Here is a 22,095-nt window from a genome sequence, read left to right on the forward strand (position 1 = left end):
CACAGTCTCAAAGAAAACCATTAGTAACACACTACGCCGACATGGATTTAAATCCTGCATCGCACGCAAGGTCCCCCTGCTCAAGCCAGCGCATGTCCAGGCCCATCTGAAGTTTGCCAATGACCATCTGGATGATCCAGAGGAGGAATGGGAGAAGGTCATGTGGTCTGATGAGACAAAAATATAGCTTTTTGGTCTAAACTCCACTCGCCGTTTTTGGAGGAAGAAGAAGGATGAGTACAACCCCAAGAACACCATCCCAACCGTGAAGCATGGAGGTGGAAACATCATTCTTTGGGGATGCTTTTCTGCAAAGGGGACAGGACGACTGCTCCGTATTGAGGGGAGGATGGATGGGGCCATGTATCACGAGATCTTGGCCAACAACCTCCTTCCCTCAGTAAGAGCATTGAAGATGGGTCGTGGCTGGGTCTTCCAGCATGACAACGACCCGAAACACACAGCCAGGGCAACTAAGAGGCATCTCAAGGTCCTGGAGTGGCCTAGCCAGTCTCCAGACCTGAACCCAATAGAACATCTTTGGAGGGAGCTGAAAGTCCATATTGCCCAGCGACAGCCCCGAAACCTGAAGGATCTGGAGAAGGTCTGTATGGAAGAGTGGGCCAAAATCCCTGCTGCAGTGTGTGCAAACCTGGTCAAGACCTACAGGAAACGTATGATCTCTGTAATTGCAAACAAAGGTTTCTGTACCAAATATTAAGTTCTACTTTAATGATGTATCAAATACTTATGTCATGCAATAAAATGCAACTTAATTACTTAAAAATCATACAATGTGATTTTCTGGATTTTTGTTTTAGATTCCGTCTCTAACAGTTGAAGTGTACCTATTATACAAATTACAGACCTCTACATGCTTTGTAAGTAGGAAAACTTGCAAAATCGGCAGTGTATCAAATACTTGTTCTCCCCACTGTGTATGTATATATATATATATATATATTTATATATATATATATATATTTATATTTTTTGTATTTTTTTTCATACTGGTCCCCCGTGGGAATCGAACCACACAACCCTGGCGTTGCAAACGCCATGCTCTATCAACTGAGCTACATCCCTGCCGGGCATTCCCTCCCCTACCCTGGACAACGCTAGGCCAATTGTGCGCCGCCCCATGTGTCTCCCGGTCGCGGCCGGCTGCGACAGAGCCTGGATTCGAACCAGGATCTCTAGTGGCACAGCGATGCCTTAGACCACTGCGCCTCTCAGGAGACTACCAGTAAACCACCAGTAGGACCAGTGGGCTGGCCTACAGATAACACTGTAGATTATGTTCTGTTGTGTATGGTGTACAGATTAACCATTGATTGCTCATGAATTGCACTTTTTCCTACTGTATTGTCTGTATATGTCCTTTTGTCTTTCTTCCATTGAGTTCTTATTTTCCACGGGGGGACAATAGTCATTATCTTTAACAGGTACTGTGCTGTCCCGTTCTGATTCACCACAACCTTGAACTAATGTAGGCTGAATCCATATGATGATAGAGCGTGACTGATGCCAAAGACAGTACAGGATTAAGATAGAAAATGCTCCTCCAATAGAAATCCCAGGTCGCGCTTGTAGGCGACGTTGGCTCATGCAAGCCGTCAACTCAAAGGCACTCCTTCGATATAAAGTTGTTTTTGACGAACATTAAAAGGTATCAGTTTGTTATTTTCACCAGGTTGGAGTACGTTCAACTACTTAAGATATTGTCTCGAATCTAGGTTGTGCCTTTAGATTTCGAGAAAAATGTACATCTAAAGAAGTGCTGCTCACTTCTCAAATTGACTTCGAAAGCGTTCCCGGATGTTGCGCCTCTGGGTTTAGAAAACTCGGTGCTGTTGCTTTCCCCCTTTCAGGGCTCTATGAAAAGACAACTGGTGTATGCACCTGAAATCGAAACTACACCAGGTTGCTTTCCCCCTTTCAGGGCTCTATGAAAAGACAACTGATGTATGCACCTGAAATCAAAACTACACCAGGTTGCTTTCCAGACCTCTCAATGTTTTTAGTCTCCAGCTTTTTCCAGAAAATACGGTAAAGGTAAATACTTTAGCGTAAAGGTAATTACGGTAAAAAAAATAACCACGCCCCTTTTTGATACTGCTTTCTGGTTGGGTCATTTCCCACCACGTGACCAAGAAGCGACAGGATTCTAGTTTTCCGGGGGTAAGGAAATAAACAAAATGTGATTATACTTGTGATTTTAGCTGACAAAATGTCAAATGTAAAGTTATATTGTAAGACTACAACATATATTTTAGCTGCTCGTGTCATTTTGTCGACCTCCCAGTTGTACGTTTGCGATGTCGGTGCACGTCGAACATGTTTTGGTTTCGATCCATTATAAATCACCCATTTATTGTTGTTATTCACAGTGAATCAGGAAGAAAGACTTGGCTAATTAGCCACGAATATAACGTTATCTAAATACATTGTCTCCTACTTAAGCGTTATTTGGCGCAGTTAGCTAGTTAAGAATACATTTAAAAAATAACACAAGCCATTGCTTGGGTGAATAGCTTGATGCGTAGGTCACAGAGCTTTAGCTAGTTAGCTAGTACTACAGTATTTTGTAATAGTCAAATGACGTTTCGCACCCAATACTATAATATTAGTTTGACTTTTACACGTAGCTAGGACATTGTCATGGATAGAGAGCTGTCTATACATTTTCTCATAATTTGGAACGGATTGGTCCGGAGGGGAATTCCCCGGCGGTGTGCCATGACGTGACAGTGTAATAAGGAGATGAGGTTTGATTTGAACTAACTTCTCAGTGGATCAGCGACTCTGCTGCTTTGGGTCAGTCATGCCTCCTATTATCTGTGACGCTGCTGAGTCAGGAAGTGGATTTCCCTTCACTAACCGCATCGACAGGTTTTATGTCATACCATTAAAAAAATAAAAAAATCACGACAGCTGTGATGGAAACAGGAAGTTTTGGTACAATTTTATAAATGCTGATAAATAATTCGTTCGTTCATTTTCACTTAGGGGTGTACTCACTTTAGTTGCCAGCGGTCTAGACATCAATGGCTGTGTGTTGTGTTATTTTGAGGGGACAGCAAATGTACACTGTTATACAAGCTGTACACTCACTACTTTACATTGTAGCAAAGTGTAATTTCTTCAGTGTTGTCACATGAAAAGATATACTCAAATATTTACCAAAATGTGAGGGGTGTACTCACTTTTGTGAGATACTGTACATGTGGGTAGAGTTAAAGTGACTATGCATAAATAATTAACAGAGTAGCAGCAGTGTAAAAAGATGGGGTGGGGGGCAGTGCAAATAGTCCGGGTAGCCATGATTAGCTGTTCAGGAGTCTTATGGCTTGAGGGTAGAAGCTGTTGAGAAGCCTTTTGGACCTAGACTTGGCGCTCCGGTACCGCTTGCCGTGCGGTAGCAGAGAGAACAGTCTATGACTAGGGTGGCTGGAGTCTTTGACAATTTTGAGGGCCTTCCTCTGACACCGCCTGGTATAGAGGTCCTGGATGGCAGGAAGCTTGGCCCCAGTGATGTACTGGGCCGTATGCACTACCCTCTGTAGCGCCTTGCGGTCGGAGGCCGAGCAGTTGCCATACCAGGCGGTGACGCAACCAGTCAGGATGCTCTCGATGGTGCAGCTGTATAACTGTTTGAGGATCTGAGGACCCATGCCAAATCTTTTCAGTCTCCTGAGGGGGAATAGGCTTTGTCGTTTGTTTCCAAGATTTTTCATAGTGTTCTGTTGTTTTTGCTATTTAATGTAACAGTTTTTGTGACAAAACTATCGGTAGAGTTGAAAATGCGATGGAGACACATTTCACTTTAGATTTTTATTCAGTACATGTTGTGTGCACTACTTAATAGTTCACTGATTATTTTATCCGCAAACAAGTCAGTTTGGTGGAAAAATGCATATATTTTCTTTATGCAGATTTTAGAACATGCGCATGAAAATCTGCCGCCCAATCGGATGGAAACCTAGCTAGTGAAATATTCGTTCAATATTTCCCCAGAAATCCTTGGTATTTGAACTACACAGAATGCGTGTTATTATGACATAGCTACAGCAATCATGATAGTAATTGACAGTTACTGTTTCAGGGGTTGCTATAACCTGACGTTGCTCTCTCTATCTACTGTATGAGGGACCCTGACACTGTTCGTTGCCATATTAGCTCTGGTCCTTGGCGTTAGTGCAGCTTGCGAACGTTGAGCCTTTAGGAAGAAGCCTCACTAACACCCTGGACCAGAGCTAGTTGCCAATATGCCATGCCATTCCCCTTAGTCTGCTGTCTGAATGTGCTGGTTGTTCTCCACTGCAGGTGAACCTGAAGCCGTCATCATGCAGAGCACAGCCAACTACCTGTGGCTAATCTCAGACCTGCTGGGGCAGGGGGCTACAGCTAACGTCTACCGTGGCAGGCACAAGGTACAGGACTAACACACACCAGGGGGTACAGCTAACATCTACCAGACACAAGGTACAGGACTAACACACACCAGGGGGTACAGCTAACATCTACCAGGCACAAGGTACAGGACTAACACACACCAGGGGGTACAGCTAACATCTACCAGACACAAGGTACAGGACTAACACACACCAGGGGGTACAGCTAACATCTACCAGACACAAGGTACAGGACTAACACACACCAGGGGGTACAGCTAACATCTACCAGACACAAGGTACAGGACTAACACACACCAGGGGGTACAGCTAACGTCTACCAGACACAAGGTACAGGACTAACACACACCAGGGGGTACAGCTAACATCTACCAGACACAAGGTACAGGACTAACACACACCAGGGGGTACAGCTAACATCTACCAGACACAAGGTACAGGACTAACACACACCAGGGGGTACAGCTAACGTCTACCAGGCACAAGGTACAGGGCTAACACACACCAGGGGGTACAGCTAACGTCTACCGTGGCAGGCACAAGGTACAGGATTAACTCACACCAGGGGGTACAGCTAACGTCTACCAGACACAAGGTACAGGTCTAACACACACCAGGGGGTACAGCTAACATCTACCAGACACAAGGTACAGGACTAACACACACCAGGGGGTACAGCTAACATCTACCAGACACAAGGTACAGGACTAACACACACCAGGGGGTACAGCTAACATCTACCAGACACAAGGTACAGGACTAACACACACCAGGGGGTACAGCTAACGTCTACCAGAAACAAGGTACAGGACTAACACACACCAGGGGGTACAGCTAACGTCTACCAGACACAAGGTACAGGACTAACACACACCAGGGGGTACAGCTAACATCTACCAGACACAAGGTACAGGACTAACACACACCAGGGGGTACAGCTAACGTCTACCAGACACAAGGTACAGGACTAACACACACCAGGGGGTACAGCTAACATCTACCAGACACAAGGTACAGGACTAACACACACCAGGGGGTACAGCTAACATCTACCAGGAACAAGGTACAGGACTAACACACACCAGGGGATACAGCTAACGTCTACCAGACACAAGGTACAGGACTAACACACACCAGGGGGTACAGCTAACATCTACCAGGCACAAGGTACAGGGCTAACACACACCAGGGGGTACAGCTAACGTCTACCAGACACAAGGTACAGGACTAACACACACCAGGGGGTACAGCTAACATCTACCAGACACAAGGTACAGGACTAACACACACCAGGGGGTACAGCTAACATCTACCAGACACAAGGTACAGGACTAACACACACCAGGGGGTACAGCTAACATCTACCAGACACAAGGTACAGGACTAACACACACCAGGGGGTACAGCTAACATCTACCAGACACAAGGTACAGGACTAACACACACCAGGGGGTACAGCTAACATCTACCAGGCACAAGGTACAGGACTAACACACACCAGGGGGTACAGCTAACGTCTACCAGGCACAAGGTACAGGACTAACACACACCAGGGGGTACAGCTAACGTCTACCAGGCACAAGGTACAGGACTAACACACACCAGGGGGTACAGCTAACGTCTACCAGGCACAAGGTACAGGACTAACACACACCAGGGGGTACAGCTAACGTCTACCAGACACAAGGTACAGGACTAACACACACCAGGGGGTACAGCTAACATCTACCAGACACAAGGTACAGGACTAACACACACCAGGGGGTACAGCTAACGTCTACCAGACACAAGGTACAGGACTAACACACACCAGGGGGTACAGCTAACATCTACCAGACACAAGGTACAGGACTAACACACACCAGGGGGTACAGCTAACATCTACCAGGCACAAGGTACAGGACTAACACACACCAGGGGGTACAGCTAACATCTACCAGACACAAGGTACAGGGCTAACACACACCAGGGGGTACAGCAAACATCTACCAGACACAAGGTACAGGACTAACACACACCAGGGGGTACAGCTAACATCTACCAGACACAAGATACAGGACTAACACACACCAGGGGGTACAGCTAACATCTACCAGACACAAGGTACAGGACTAACACACACCAGGGGGTACAGCTAACATCTACCAGACACAAGGTATAGGACTAACACACACCAGGGGGTATAGCTAACATCTACCAGACACAAGGTACAGGACTAACACACACCAGGGGGTACAGCTAACATCTACCAGACACAAGGTACAGGACTAACACACACCAGGGGGTACAGCTAACGTCTACCAGACACAAGGTACAGGACTAACACACACCAGGGGGTACAGCTAACGTCAACCAGACACAAGGTACAGGACTAACACACACCAGGGGGTACAGCTAACATCTACCAGACACAAGGTACAGGACTAACACACACCAGGGGGTACAGCTAACATCTACCAGACACAAGGTACAGGACTAACACACACCAGGGGGTACAGCTAACATCTACCAGACACAAGGTACAGGACTAACACACAGCAGGGGGTACAGCTAACATCTACCAGACACAAGGTACAGGACTAACACACACCAGGGGGTACAGCTAACATCTACCAGACACAAGGTACAGGACTAACACACACCAGGGGGTACAGCTAACGTCTACCAGACACAAGGTACAGGACTAACACACACCAGGGGGTACAGCTAACATCTACCAGACACAAGGTACAGGACTAACACACACCAGGGGGTACAGCTAACATCTACCAGACACAAGGTACAGGACTAACACACACCAGGGGGTACAGCTAACGTCTACCGTGGCAGGCACAAGGTACAGGACTAACACACACCAGGGGGTACAGCTAACGTCTACCAGGCACAAGGTACAGGACTAACACACACCAGGGGGTACAGCTAACATCTACCAGACACAAGGTACAGGGCTAACACACACCAGGGGGTACAGCTAACATCTACCAGACACAAGGTACAGGACTAACACACACCAGGGGGTACAGCTAACATCTACCAGACACAAGGTACAGGACTAACACACACCAGGGGGTACAGCTAACATCTACCAGACACAAGGTACAGGACTAACACACACCAGGGGGTACAGCTAACATCTACCAGACACAAGGTACAGGACTAACACACACCAGGGGGTACAGCTAACATCTACCAGACACAAGGTACAGGACTAACACACACCAGGGGGTACAGCTAACGTCTACCAGGCACAAGGTACAGGACTAACACACACCAGGGGGTACAGCTAACGTCTACCAGGCACAAGGTACAGGACTAACACACACCAGGGGGTACAGCTAACGTCTACCAGGCACAAGGTACAGGACTAACACACACCAGGGGGTACAGCTAACGTTTACCAGACACAAGGTACAGGACTAACACACACCAGGGGGTACAGCTAACATCTACCAGACACAAGGTACAGGACTAACACACACCAGGGGGTACAGCTAACATCTACCAGGCACAAGGTACAGGACTAACACACACCAGGGGGTACAGCTAACATCTACCAGACACAAGGTACAGGACTAACACACACCAGGGGGTACAGCTAACGTCTACCAGACACAAGGTACAGGACTAACACACACCAGGGGGTACAGCTAACGTCTACCAGACACAAGGTACAGGACTAACACACACCAGGGGATACAGCTAACGTCTACCAGGCACAAGGTACAGGACTAACACACACCAGGGGGTACAGCTAACGTCTACCAGACACAAGGTACAGGACTAACACACACCAGGGGGTACAGCTAACGTCTACCAGACACAAGGTACAGGACTAACACACACCAGGGGGTACAGCTAACATCTACCAGACACAAGGTACAGGACTAACACACACCAGGGGGTACAGCTAACATCTACCAGGCACAAGGTACAGGACTAACACACACCAGGGGGTACAGCTAACGTCTACCAGACACAAGGTACAGGACTAACACACACCAGGGGGTACAGCTAACGTCTACCAGACACAAGGTACAGGACTAACACACACCAGGGGGTACAGCTAACGTCTACCAGACACAAGGTATAGGACTAACACACACCAGGGGATACAGCTAACATCTACCAGGCACAAGGTACAGGACTAACACACACCAGGGGGTACAGCTAACATCTACCAGGCACAAGGTACAGGACTAACACACACCAGGGGGTACAGCTAACATCTACCAGACACAAGGTACAGGGCTAACACACACCAGGGGGTACAGCTAACATCTACCAGGCACAAGGTACAGGACTAACACACACCAGGGGGTACAGCTAACGTCTACCAGACACAAGGTACAGGACTAACACACACCAGGGGGTACAGCTAACATCTACCAGACACAAGGTACAGGACTAACACACACCAGGGGGTACAGCTAACGTCTACCGTGGCAGGCACAAGGTACAGGACTAACTCACACCAGGGGGTACAGCTAACGTCTACCAGACACAAGGTACAGGACTAACACACACCAGGGGGTACAGCTAACATCTACCAGACACAAGGTACAGGACTAACACACACCAGGGGGTACAGCTAACGTCTACCAGGCACAAGGTACAGGACTAACACACACCAGGGGGTACAGCTAACATCTACCAGACACAAGGTACAGGACTAACACACACCAGGGGGTATAGCTAACGTCTACCAGACACAAGGTACAGGACTAACACACACCAGGGGGTACAGCTAACGTCTACCAGACACAAGGTACAGGACTAACACACACCAGGGGGTACAGCTAACGTCTACCAGACACAAGGTACAGGACTAACACACACCAGGGGTTACAGCTAACATCTACCAGACACAAGGTACAGGACTAACACACACCAGGGGGTACAGCTAACATCTACCAGACACAAGGTACAGGACTAACACACACCAGGGGGTACAGCTAACATCTACCAGACACAAGGTACAGGACTAACACACACCAGGGGGTACAGCTAACATCTACCAGACACAAGGTACAGGACTAACACACACCAGGGGGTACAGCTAACATCTACCAGACACAAGGTACAGGACTAACACACACCAGGGGGTACAACTAACATCTACCAGACACAAGGTACAGGACTAACACACACCAGGGGGTACAGCTAACGTCTACCAGGCACAAGGTACAGGACTAACACACACCAGGGGGTACAGCTAACGTCTACCAGGCACAAGGTACAGGACTAACACACACCAGGGGGTACAGCTAACGTCTACCAGGCACAAGGTACAGGACTAACACACACCAGGGGGTACAGCTAACGTCTACCAGACACAAGGTACAGGACTAACACACACCAGGGGGTACAGCTAACATCTACCAGACACAAGGTACAGGACTAACACACACCAGGGGGTACAGCTAACGTCTACCAGACACAAGGTACAGGACTAACACACACCAGGGGGTACAGCTAACATCTACCAGACACAAGGTACAGGACTAACACACACCAGGGGGTACAGCTAACATCTACCAGGCACAAGGTACAGGACTAACACACACCAGGGGGTACAGCTAACATCTACCAGACACAAGGTACAGGGCTAACACACACCAGGGGGTACAGCTAACATCTACCAGGCACAAGGTACAGGGCTAACACACACCAGGGGGTACAGCTAACGTCAACCAGACACAAGGTACAGGACTAACACACACCAGGGGGTACAGCTAACATCTACCAGACACAAGGTACAGGACTAACACACACCAGGGGGTACAGCTAACATCTACCAGACACAAGGTACAGGATTAACACACACCAGGGGGTACAGCTAACATCTACCAGACACAAGTTACAGGACTAACACACACCAGGGGGTACAGCTAACATCTACCAGACACAAGGTACAGGACTAACACACACCAGGGGGTACAGCTAACATCTACCAGACACAAGGTACAGGACTAACACACACCAGGGGGTACAGCTAACATCTACCAGACACAAGGTACAGGACTAACACACACCAGGGGGTACAGCTAACATCTACCAGACACAAGGTACAGGACTAACACACACCAGGGGGTACAGCTAACGTCTACCAGGCACAAGGTACAGGACTAACACACACCAGGGGGTACAGCTAACGTCTACCAGGCACAAGGTACAGGACTAACACACACCAGGGGATACAGCTAACGTCTACCAGGCACAAGGTACAGGACTAACACACACCAGGGGGTACAGCTAACATCTACCAGACACAAGGTACAGGACTAACACACACCAGGGGGTACAGCTAACGTCAACCAGACACAAGGTACAGGGCTAACACACACCAGGGGGTACAGCTAACATCTACCAGACACAAGGTACAGGACTAACACACACCAGGGGGTACAGCTAACGTCTACCAGACACAAGGTACAGGACTAACACACACCAGGGGGTACAGCTAACGTCTACCAGACACAAGGTACAGGACTAACACACACCAGGGGGTACAGCTAACATCTACCAGACACAAGGTACAGGACTAACACACACCAGGGGGTACAGCTAACGTCTACCAGACACAAGGTACAGGACTAACACACACCAGGGGGTACAGCTAACGTCTACCAGACACAAGGTACAGGACTAACACACACCAGGGGGTACAGCTAACATCTACCAGACACAAGGTACAGGACTAACACACACCAGGGGGTACAGCTAACGTCTACCAGACACAAGGTACAGGACTAACACACACCAGGGGGTACAGCTAACATCTACTAGGCACAAGGTACAGGACTAACACACACCAGGGGGTACAGCTAACGTCTACCAGACACAAGGTACAGGACTAACACACACCAGGGGGTACAGCTAACATCTACCAGGCACAAGGTACAGGACTAACACACCAGGGGGTACAGCTAACATCTACCAGACACAAGGTACAGGACTAACACACACCAGGGAGTACAGCTAACATCTACCAGACACAAGGTACAGGACTAACACACACCAGGGGGTACAGCTAACGTCTACCAGGCACAAGGTACAGGACTAACACACACCAGGGGGTACAGCTAACGTCTACCAGGCACAAGGTACAGGACTAACACACACCAGGGGATACAGCTAACGTCTACCAGGCACAAGGTAGAGGACTAACACACACCAGGGGGTACAGCTAACATCTACCAGACACAAGGTACAGGACTAACACACACCAGGGGGTACAGCTAACGTCAACCAGACACAAGGTACAGGGCTAACACACACCAGGGGGTACAGCTAACATCTACCAGACACAAGGTACAGGACTAACACACACCAGGGGGTACAGCTAACGTCTACCAGACACAAGGTACAGGACTAACACACACCAGGGGGTACAGCTAACGTCTACCAGACACAAGGTACAGGACTAACACACACCAGGGGGTACAGCTAACATCTACCAGACACAAGGTACAGGACTAACACACACCAGGGGGTACAGCTAACGTCTACCAGACACAATGTACAGGACTAACACACACCAGGGGGTACAGCTAACGTCTACCAGACACAAGGTACAGGACTAACACACACCAGGGGGTACAGCTAACATCTACCAGACACAAGGTACAGGACTAACACACACCAGGGGGTACAGCTAACGTCTACCAGACACAAGGTACAGGACTAACACACACCAGGGGGTACAGCTAACATCTACTAGGCACAAGGTACAGGACTAACACACACCAGAGGGTACAGCTAACGTCTACCAGACACAAGGTACAGGACTAACACACACCAGGGGGTACAGCTAACATCTACCAGGCACAAGGTACAGGACTAACACACACCAGGGGGTACAGCTAACATCTACCAGACACAAGGTACAGGACTAACACACACCAGGGGGTACAGCTAACGTCTACCTGACACAAGGTACAGGACTAACACACACCAGGGGGTACAGCTAACATCTACCAGACACAAGGTACAGGACTAACACACACCAGGGGGTGCAGCTAACGTCTACCAGGCACAAGGTACAGGACTAACACACACCAGGGGGTACAGCTAACATCTACCAGACACAAGGTACAGGACTAACACACACCAGGGGGTACAGCTAACGTCTACCAGACACAAGGTACAGGACTAACACACACCAGGGTGTACAGCTAACGTCTACCAGACACAAGGTACAGGACTAACACACACCAGGGGGTACAGCTAACGTCTACCAGACACAAGGTACAGGACTAACACACACCAGGGGGTACAGCTAACATCTACCAGACACAAGGTACAGGACTAACACACACCAGGGGGTACAGCTAACGTCTACCAGACACAAAGTACAGGACTAACACACACCAGGGGGTACAGCTAACGTCTACCAGGCACAAGGTACAGGACTAACACACACCAGGGGGTACAGCTAACGTCTACCAGACACAAGGTACAGGACTAACACACACCAGGGGGTACAGCTGGGGGGTGGGGGGGTTTCCCCACCAAGCATCTTGGCAGTCTTTCAGATGCGTGGATGGAAGAGCAGTAGTGTAGTATTGTTTTAATTCTTGACATGTAGGCCTAACATGAAGTCTAATATAGTACAATTGTTCATTTAGCTGTTTTCTCACTAACTAGCCATTTTTAGACATACATTGAATCTACGCTTCATGTCCCAGAGGGTTATGGTTGTCTGCTCAGCCACATCAGTCTAAGCTAGCGTGTTAACCCTTCTCTCTCCACGGGGGCTTTCCCAGAGCTTAACCCTCCTCTCTCCACGGGGGCTTTCCCAGAGCTCTCTAGACTTGAGGGGAGGATGCCAATATATGAACACATATTAGGATGGGTCTGGACACGTCTTGGTGTTTGGTTCTGTCTCTTTGATTCTGACGGAATGAACATGTGTGAACTGTCTAACACGGCGCCTGATTAACTGTCTTACTAGGGCTGCCCCAATGCATAGTGCCAACTGTAAAGTTTGGTGGAGGAGGAATAATGGTCTGGGGGGCTGTTTTTCATGGTTCGGGCTAGGCCCCTTAGTTCCAGTGAAGGGAAATCTTAACGCTACAGCATACAATGACATTCTAGACGATTCTGTGCTTCCAACTTTGTGGCAACAGTTTGGGGAAGTCCCTTTCCTGTTTCATCATGACAATGCCCCAGTGCACAAAGCGAGGTCCATACAGAAATCGTTTGACGAGATCGGTGTGGAAGAACTTGACTGGTCTGCACAGAGCCCTGACCTCAACCCCATCGAACACCTTTGGGATGAATTTGGAACGCCGACTGCGAGCCAGACCTAATCGCCCAACATCAGTGCCCGACCTCACTAATGCTCTTGTGACTGAATGGAAGCAAGTCCCCGCAGCAACGTTCCAACATCTAGTGGAAAGCCTTCCCAGAAGAGTGGAGGCTGTTATAGCAGCAAAGGGGGGACGCAGCCAATTAGTTGTTTGCTATTTAAGGTTTAATAATTTTTTGTTCTCTAACATCAGAAAACAGGGGACCTGTATGTTGTCTACTACTTAAAGTTTAAACATATATAATTTTTCTGTAAAAGAAAATGGTGGACCTGTATATGTTCTGTAACATTAGAAAACAGACCTGTATGTAATACTACTATACAGACCTGTATGTAATACTACTATACAGACCTGTATGTAATATTACTATACAGACCTGTATGTAATACTGCTATACAGACCTGTATGTAATACTACTATACAGACCTGTATGTAATACTACTATACAGACCTGTATGTAATACTACTATACAGACCTGTATGTAATACTACTATACAGACCTGTATGTAATACTACTATACAGACCTGTATGTAATACTACTATACAGACCTGTATGTAATACTACTATACAGACCTGTATGTAATACTACTATACAGACCTGTATGTAATACTACTATACAGACCTGTATGTAATACTACTATACAGACCTGTATGTAATACTACTATACAGACCTGTATGTAATACTGCTATACAGACCTGTATGTAATACTGCTATACAGACCTGTATGTAATACTGCTATACAGACCTGTATATAATATTACTATACAGACCTGTATGTAATACTACTATACAGACCTGTATGTAATACTACTATACAGACCTGTATGTAATACTACTATACAGACCTGTATGTAATACTACTATACAGACCTGTATGTAATACTGTTATACAGACCTGTATGTAATACTGCTATACAGTGCATTCAGAAAGTATTCAGACCCCTTGACCTTTTCCACATTGGGTTACATTACTGCTTTATTCTAAAATTGATTAAATTAGATTTTTTTCCTACACACAATAACCCCATAATGACAAAGCAAAAACAGGTTTAGATTTTTTTGCAAATTAATATAAAAATAAAAAACTGAAATATCACATTTACATAAGTATTCAGACCCTTTACTCAGTACTTTGTTGAATAACCTTTGTCAGCGATTACAGCCTTGAGTCTTCTTGGGTTTGACGCTAGAAGCATGGCACACCTGTATTTGGGGAGTTTCTCCCATTCTTCTCTGCATATCCACTTAAGCTCTGCTGGGCCACTCAAGTACATGCAGAGACTTGTCCTGAAGCCACTCCTGCGTTGTCTTGGCTGTGTGCTTAGGGTCGTTGTCCTGTTGGAAGGTGAACCTTTGCCCCAGTCTGAGGTCCTGAGCGCTTTGGAGCAGGTTTTCATCAAGGATCTCTCTGTACTTTGCTCCGTTCACCTTTTCCCTCGATCCCGACAAGTCTCCCTGCCGCTGAAAAACTTCCCCACAGCATGATGCTGCCACCACCATGCTTCACCGTAGGGATGGTACCAGGTTTCCTCCAGACGTGACTCTTGGCATTCAGGCCAAAGAGTTCAATCTTGGTTTCATCAGACCAGAGAATCTTGTTTTTCATTTGCCTTTTGGCAAACTCCAAGCGGGCTGTCATGTGCCTTTTACTGAGGAGTGGCTTCCGTCTGGCCACTCTACCATAAAGGCCTGATTGGTGGAGTGCTGCAGAGATGGTTGTCCTTCTGGAAGGTTCTCCCATCTCCACAGAGGAACTCTGGAGCTCTGTCAGAGTGACCATCGGGTTCTTGGTCACCCCCCTGACCAAGGCCCTTCTCCCTTGATTGCTCAGTTTGGCCAGGTGGCCAGCTCTAGGAAGAGTCTTGGTGGTTCCAAACATCTCCCATTTAAGAACGAAGGAGGCCACTGTGTTCTTGGGGACCTTCAATGCTGCAGACATTTTTTGGTACCCTTCCCCAGATCTGTGCCTCGACACAATCCTGTCATGCCTTGGTTTTTGCTCAGACATGCACTTTCAACTGTGGGACCTTATATAGACAGGTGTGTGTGCCTTTCCAAATCATGTCCAATCAATTGAATTTACCACAGGTGGACTCCAATCAAGTTGTTTATTTTTTATTTCACCTTTATTTAACCAGGTAAGCCAGTTGAGAACAAGTTCTCATTTACAACTGCGACCTGGCCAAGATAAAGCAAAGCAGTGCGATAAAAACAACAACACAGAGTTACATATGGGGTAAAACAAAACAAAGTCAAAAATACAACAGAAATACATATAATATACAGTGTGCAAATTTAGCAAGTTATGGAGGTAAGGCAATAAAATAGGCTATAGTGCAAAATAATTACAATTTAGTATTAACACTGGAATGATGTGCAAGAGATGATGTGCAAATAGAGATACTGGGGTACAAATGAGCAAAATAAATAACAATATAGGGATGAGGTAGTTGGGTGGGCTAATTTCAGATGGGCTGTGTACAGGTGCAGTGATCGGTAAGGTGCTCTGACAACTGATGCTTAAAGTTAGTGAGGGAGATAGTGTTGTAGAAACATCTCAAGGATGATCAATGGAAACAGGATGCACCTGAGCTCAATTTCGAGTCTCATAGCAAAGGGTCTGAATACTTATGTAAATAAGGTTTTTTATTTTTGTATTTATTGTCATAAATTTGCAAGAATTTCTAAAAGCATGTTTTGGCTTTGTCATTATGGGATGTTTGGTGTAGATTGGTGTACAATATATTTAATCCATTTTAGAAAAAGGCTGTAATGTAACAAAAGTGTGGAATAACACCAGAAAACAGGGGACCTGTATGTAATACTATGTGTCCTCCTCTAACACCAGAAAACAGGGGACCTGTATGTAATACTATGTGTCCTCTAACACCAGAAAACAGGGGACCTGTATGTAATACTATGTGTCCTCCTCTAACACCAGAAAACAGGGGACCTGTATGTAATACTATGTGTCCTCTAACACCAGAAAACAGGGGACCTGTATGTAATACTATGTGTCCTCCTCTAACACCAGAAAACAGGGGACCTGTATGTAATACTATGTGTCCTCTAACACCAGAAAACAGGGGACCTGTATGTAATACTATGTGTCCTCCTCTAACACCAGAAAACAGGGGACCTGTATGTAATACTATGTGTCCTCCTCTAACACCAGAAAACAGGGGACCTGTATGTAATACTATGTGTCCTCTAACACCAGAAAACAGGGGACCTGTATGTAATACTATGTGTCCTCTAACACCAGAAAACAGGGGACCTGTATGTAATACTATGTGTCCTCTAACACCAGAAAACAGGGGACCTGTATGTAATACTATGTGTCCTCTAACACCAGAAAACAGGGGACCTGTATGTAATACTATGTGTCCTCCTCTAACACCAGAAAACAGGGGACCTGTATGTAATACTATGTGTCCTCCTCTAACACCAGAAAACAGGGGACCTGTATGTAATACTATGTGTCCTCTAACACCAGAAAACAGGGGACCTGTATGTAATACTATGTGTCCTCCTCTAACACCAGAAAACAGGGGACCTGTATGTAATACTATGTGTCCTCTAACACCAGAAAACAGGGGACCTGTATGTAATACTATGTGTCCTCTAACACCAGAAAACAGGGGACCTGTATGTAATACTATGTGTCCTCTAACACCAGAAAACAGGGGACCTGTATGTAATACTATGTGTCCTCTAACACCAGAAAACAGGGGACCTGTATGTAATACTATGTGTCCTCTAACACCAGAAAACAGGGGACCTGTATGTAATACTATGTGTCCTCCTCTAACACCAGAAAACAGGGGACCTGTATGTAATACTATGTGTCCTCCTCTAACACCAGAAAACAGGGGACCTGTATGCTGTGAAGGTGTTCAACAACCTGAGTTTCCTGCGACCGCTCGACGTCCAGATGAGAGAGTTTGAGGTCCTGAAGAAACTCAACCATAAGAACATCGTCAAGCTGTTCGCTGTGGAGGAGGAGGTCAGTTATACCCTGTAATCTGTAGAATAACACTAGACCTAGTGGAGGTATACTATACCTAGTGGAGGTATACTATACCTAGTGGAGGTATACTATACCTAGTGGAGGTATACTATACCTAGTGGAGGTATACTATACCTAGTGGAGGGATACTATACCTAGTGGAGGTATACTATACCTAGTGGAGGGATACTATACCTAGTGGAGGGATACTATACCTAGTGGAGGTATAGTGTACCTAGTGGAGGTATAGTGTACCTAGTGGAGGTATACTATACCTAGTGGAGGTATAGTGTACCTAGTGGAGGTATAGTGTACCTAGTGGAGGTATAGTGTACCTAGTGGAGGTATAGTGGAGGTATAGTGTACCTAGTGGAGGTATAGTGGAGGTATAGTGGAGGTATAGTGGAGGTATAGTGTACCTAGTGGAGGTATAGTGTACCTAGTGGAGGTATAGTGGAGGTATAGTGTACCTAGTGGAGGTATAGTGGAGGTATAGTGGAGGTATAGTGGAGGTATAGTGTACCTAGTGGAGGTATAGTGTACCTAGTGGAGGTATAGTGGAGGTATAGTGTACCTAGTGGAGGTATAGTGGAGGTATAGTGGAGGTATAGTGGAGGTATAGTGTACCTAGTGGAGGTATAGTGGAGGTATAGTGGAGGTATAGTGTACCTAGTGGAGGTATAGTGGAGGTATAGTGTACCTAGTGGAGGTATAGTATACCTAGTGGAGGTATAGTGTACCTAGTGGAGGTATAGTGGAGGTATAGTGGACCTAGTGGAGGTATAGTATACCTAGTGGAGGTATAGTGTACCTAGTGGAGGTATAGTGTACCTAGTGGAGGTATAGTATACCTAGTGGAGGTATAGTGTACCTAGTGGAGGTATAGTGGAGGTATAGTATACCTAGTGGAGGTATAGTGTACCTAGTGGAGGTATAGTGGAGGTATAGTGTACCTAGTGGAGGTATAGTGGAGGTATAGTGTACCTAGTGGAGGTATAGTGGAGGTATAGTATACCTAGTGGAGGTATAGTGTACCTAGTGGAGGTATAGTGGAGGTATAGTGGAGGTATAGTGGAGGTATAGTGTACCTAGTGGAGGTATAGTGGAGGTATAGTGGAGGTATAGTGGAGGTATAGTGGAGGTATAGTGTACCTAGTGGAGGTATAGTGGAGGTATAGTGGAGGTATAGTGTACCTAGTGGAGGTATAGTATACCTAGTGGAGGTATAGTGGAGGTATAGTGTACCTAGTGGAGGTATAGTGTACCTAGTGGAGGTATAGTGTACCTAGTGGAGGTATAGTGTACCTAGTGGAGGTATAGTGTACCTAGTGGAGGTATAGTATACCTAGTGGAGGTATAGTGGAGGTATAGTGTACCTAGTGGAGGTATAGTGGAGGTATAGTGTACCTAGTGGAGGTATAGTGGAGGTATAGTGGAGGTATAGTATACCTAGTGGAGGTATAGTGTACCTAGTGGAGGTATAGTATACCTAGTGGAGGTATAGTGTACCTAGTGGAGGTATAGTGGAGGTATAGTGTACCTAGTGGAGGTATAGTGGAGGTATAGTGTACCTAGTGGAGGTATAGTGGAGGTATAGTGTACCTAGTGGAGGTATAGTGGAGGTATAGTGGAGGTATAGTGGAGGTATAGTGGAGGTATAGTATACCTAGTGGAGGTATAGTGTACCTAGTGGAGGTATAGTGGAGGTATAGTATACCTAGTGGAGGTATAGTGTACCTAGTGGAGGTATAGTGGAGGTATAGTGGAGGTATAGTGGAGGTATAGTGTACCTAGTGGAGGTATAGTGTACCTAGTGGAGGTATAGTGTACCTAGTGGAGGTATAGTATACCTAGTGGAGGTATAGTGTACCTAGTGGAGGTATAGTGGAGGTATAGTATACCTAGTGGAGGTATAGTGTACCTAGTGGAGGTATAGTGGAGGTATAGTATACCTAGTGGAGGTATAGTGTACCTAGTGGAGGTATAGTGGAGGTATAGTATACCTAGTGGAGGTATAGTGTACCTAGTGGAGGTATAGTGGAGGTATAGTGTACCTAGTGGAGGTATAGTGGAGGTATAGTGGAGGTATAGTGTACCTAGTGGAGGTATAGTGTCCCTAGTGGAGGTATAGTGGAGGTATAGTGGAGGTATAGTGTACCTAGTGGAGGTATAGTGTACCTAGTGGAGGTATAGTGTACCTAGTGGAGGTATAGTGTACCTAGTGGAGGTATAGTGTACCTAGTGGAGGTATAGTGGAGGTATAGTGTACCTAGTGGAGGTATAGTGGAGGTATAGTGGAGGTATAGTGTACCTAGTGGAGGTATAGTGGAGGTATAGTGGAGGTATAGAGTACCTAGTGGAGGTATAGTGTACCTAGTGGAGGTATAGTGGAGGTATAGTGTACCTAGTGGAGGTATAGTGGAGGTATAGTGTACCTAGTGGAGGTATAGTGGAGGTATAGTGTACCTAGTGGAGGTATAGTGTACCTAGTGGAGGTATAGTGTACCTAGTGGAGGTATAGTGTACCTAGTGGAGGTATAGTGGAGGTATAGTGTACCTAGTGGAGGTATAGTGGAGGTATAGTGTACCTAGTGGAGGTATAGTGTACCTAGTGGAGGTATAGTGGAGGTATAGTGTACCTAGTGGAGGTATAGTGGAGGTATAGTGTACCTAGTGGAGGTATAGTGGAGGTATAGTGGAGGTATAGTGGAGGTATAGTGTACCTAGTGGAGGTATAGTGTACCTAGTGGAGGTATAGTGGAGGTATAGTGGAGGTATAGTGGAGGTATAGTGGAGGTATAGTGGAGGTATAGTGGAGGTATAGTGGAGGTATAGTGGAGGTATAGTGGAGGTATAGTGGAGGTATAGTGTACCTAGTGGAGGTATAGTGTACCTAGTGGAGGTATAGTGTACCTAGTGGAGGTATAGTGTACCTAGTGGAGGTATAGTGTACCTAGTGGAGGTATAGTGGAGGTATAGTGGAGGTATAGTGTACCTAGTGGAGGTATAGTGGAGGTATAGTGGAGGTATAGTGGAGGTATAGTGGAGGTATAGTGGAGGTATAGTGTACCTAGTGGAGGTATAGTGTACCTAGCGGAGGTATAGTATACCTAGTGGAGGTATAGTGTACCTAGTGGAGGTATAGTGTACCTAGTGGAGGTATAGTGGAGGTATAGTGGAGGTATAGTGGAGGTATAGTGGAGGTATAGTATACCTAGTGGAGGTATAGTGGAGGTATAGTGGAGGTATAGTGGAGGTATAGTGTACCTAGTGGAGGTATAGTGTACCTAGTGGAGGTATAGTGTACCTAGTGGAGGTATAGTGGAGGTATAGTGGAGGTATAGTGGAGGTATAGTGGAGGTATAGTATACCTAGTGGAGGTATAGTGGAGGTATAGTGGAGGTATAGTGGAGGTATAGTGTACCTAGTGGAGGTATAGTGTACCTAGTGGAGGTATAGTATACCTAGTGGAGGTATAGTGGAGGTATAGTGGAGGTATAGTGTACCTAGTGGAGGTATAGTATACCTAGTGGAGGTATAGTATACCTAGTGGAGGTATAGTGTACCTAGTGGAGGTATAGTGTACCTAGTGGAGGTATAGTGTACCTAGTGGAGGTATAGTATACCTAGTGGAGGTATAGTGTACCTAGTGGAGGTATAGTGGAGGTATAGTGGAGGTATAGTGTACCTAGCGGAGGTATAGTGTACCTAGTGGAGGTATAGTGTACCTAGTGGAGGTATAGTGTACCTAGTGGAGGTATAGTGTACCTAGTGGAGGTATAGTGTACCTAGTGGAGGTATAGTGTACCTAGTGGAGGTATAGTGTACCTAGTGGAGGTATAGTGGAGGTATAGTATACCTAGTGGAGGTATAGTGGAGGTATAGTATACCTAGTGGAGGTATAGTGTACCTAGTGGAGGTATAGTGGAGGTATAGTATACCTAGTGGAGGTATAGTGGAGGTATAGTATACCTAGTGGAGGTATAGTGTACCTAGTGGAGGTATAGTGGAGGTATAGTGGAGGTATAGTGTACCTAGTGGAGGTATAGTGTACCTAGTGGAGGTATAGTGTACCTAGCGGAGGTATAGTATACCTAGTGGAGGTATAGTGTACCTAGTGGAGGTATAGTGTACCTAGTGGAGGTATAGTGGAGGTATAGTGGAGGTATAGTGTACCTAGTGGAGGTATAGTGTACCTAGTGGAGGTATAGTGTACCTAGTGGAGGTATAGTGGAGGTATAGTATACCTAGTGGAGGTATAGTGGAGGTATAGTATACCTAGTGGAGGTATAGTGTACCTAGTGGAGGTATAGTGGAGGTATAGTATACCTAGTGGAGGTATAGTGGAGGTATA

The 22,095-nt window shown here is 46.3% G+C and overlaps 1 protein-coding gene across 1 annotated transcript; it reads right to left on the reverse strand.

The window, feature by feature from the left end:
• Nucleotides 1–16,544: 16,544 nt before the first annotated feature.
• On the reverse strand, nt 16,545–17,702 carry LOC311122111 (uncharacterized protein; the record flags this gene model as incomplete). The annotated part of the gene is made up of 3 exons (XM_084196518.1): nt 16,545–16,592; nt 16,638–17,616; nt 17,661–17,702. Coding segments are annotated over 3 exons (1,069 nt in total), but the record flags the coding sequence as incomplete, so codon positions are not given.
• Between the last annotated feature and the right edge of the window lie 4,393 nt (nt 17,703–22,095).

Source organism: Coregonus lavaretus, assembly GCF_964263955.1.
Source record: "Coregonus lavaretus genome assembly, contig: HAP1_SCAFFOLD_2090, whole genome shotgun sequence".
Lineage (NCBI taxonomy): Eukaryota > Metazoa > Chordata > Actinopteri > Salmoniformes > Salmonidae > Coregonus > Coregonus lavaretus.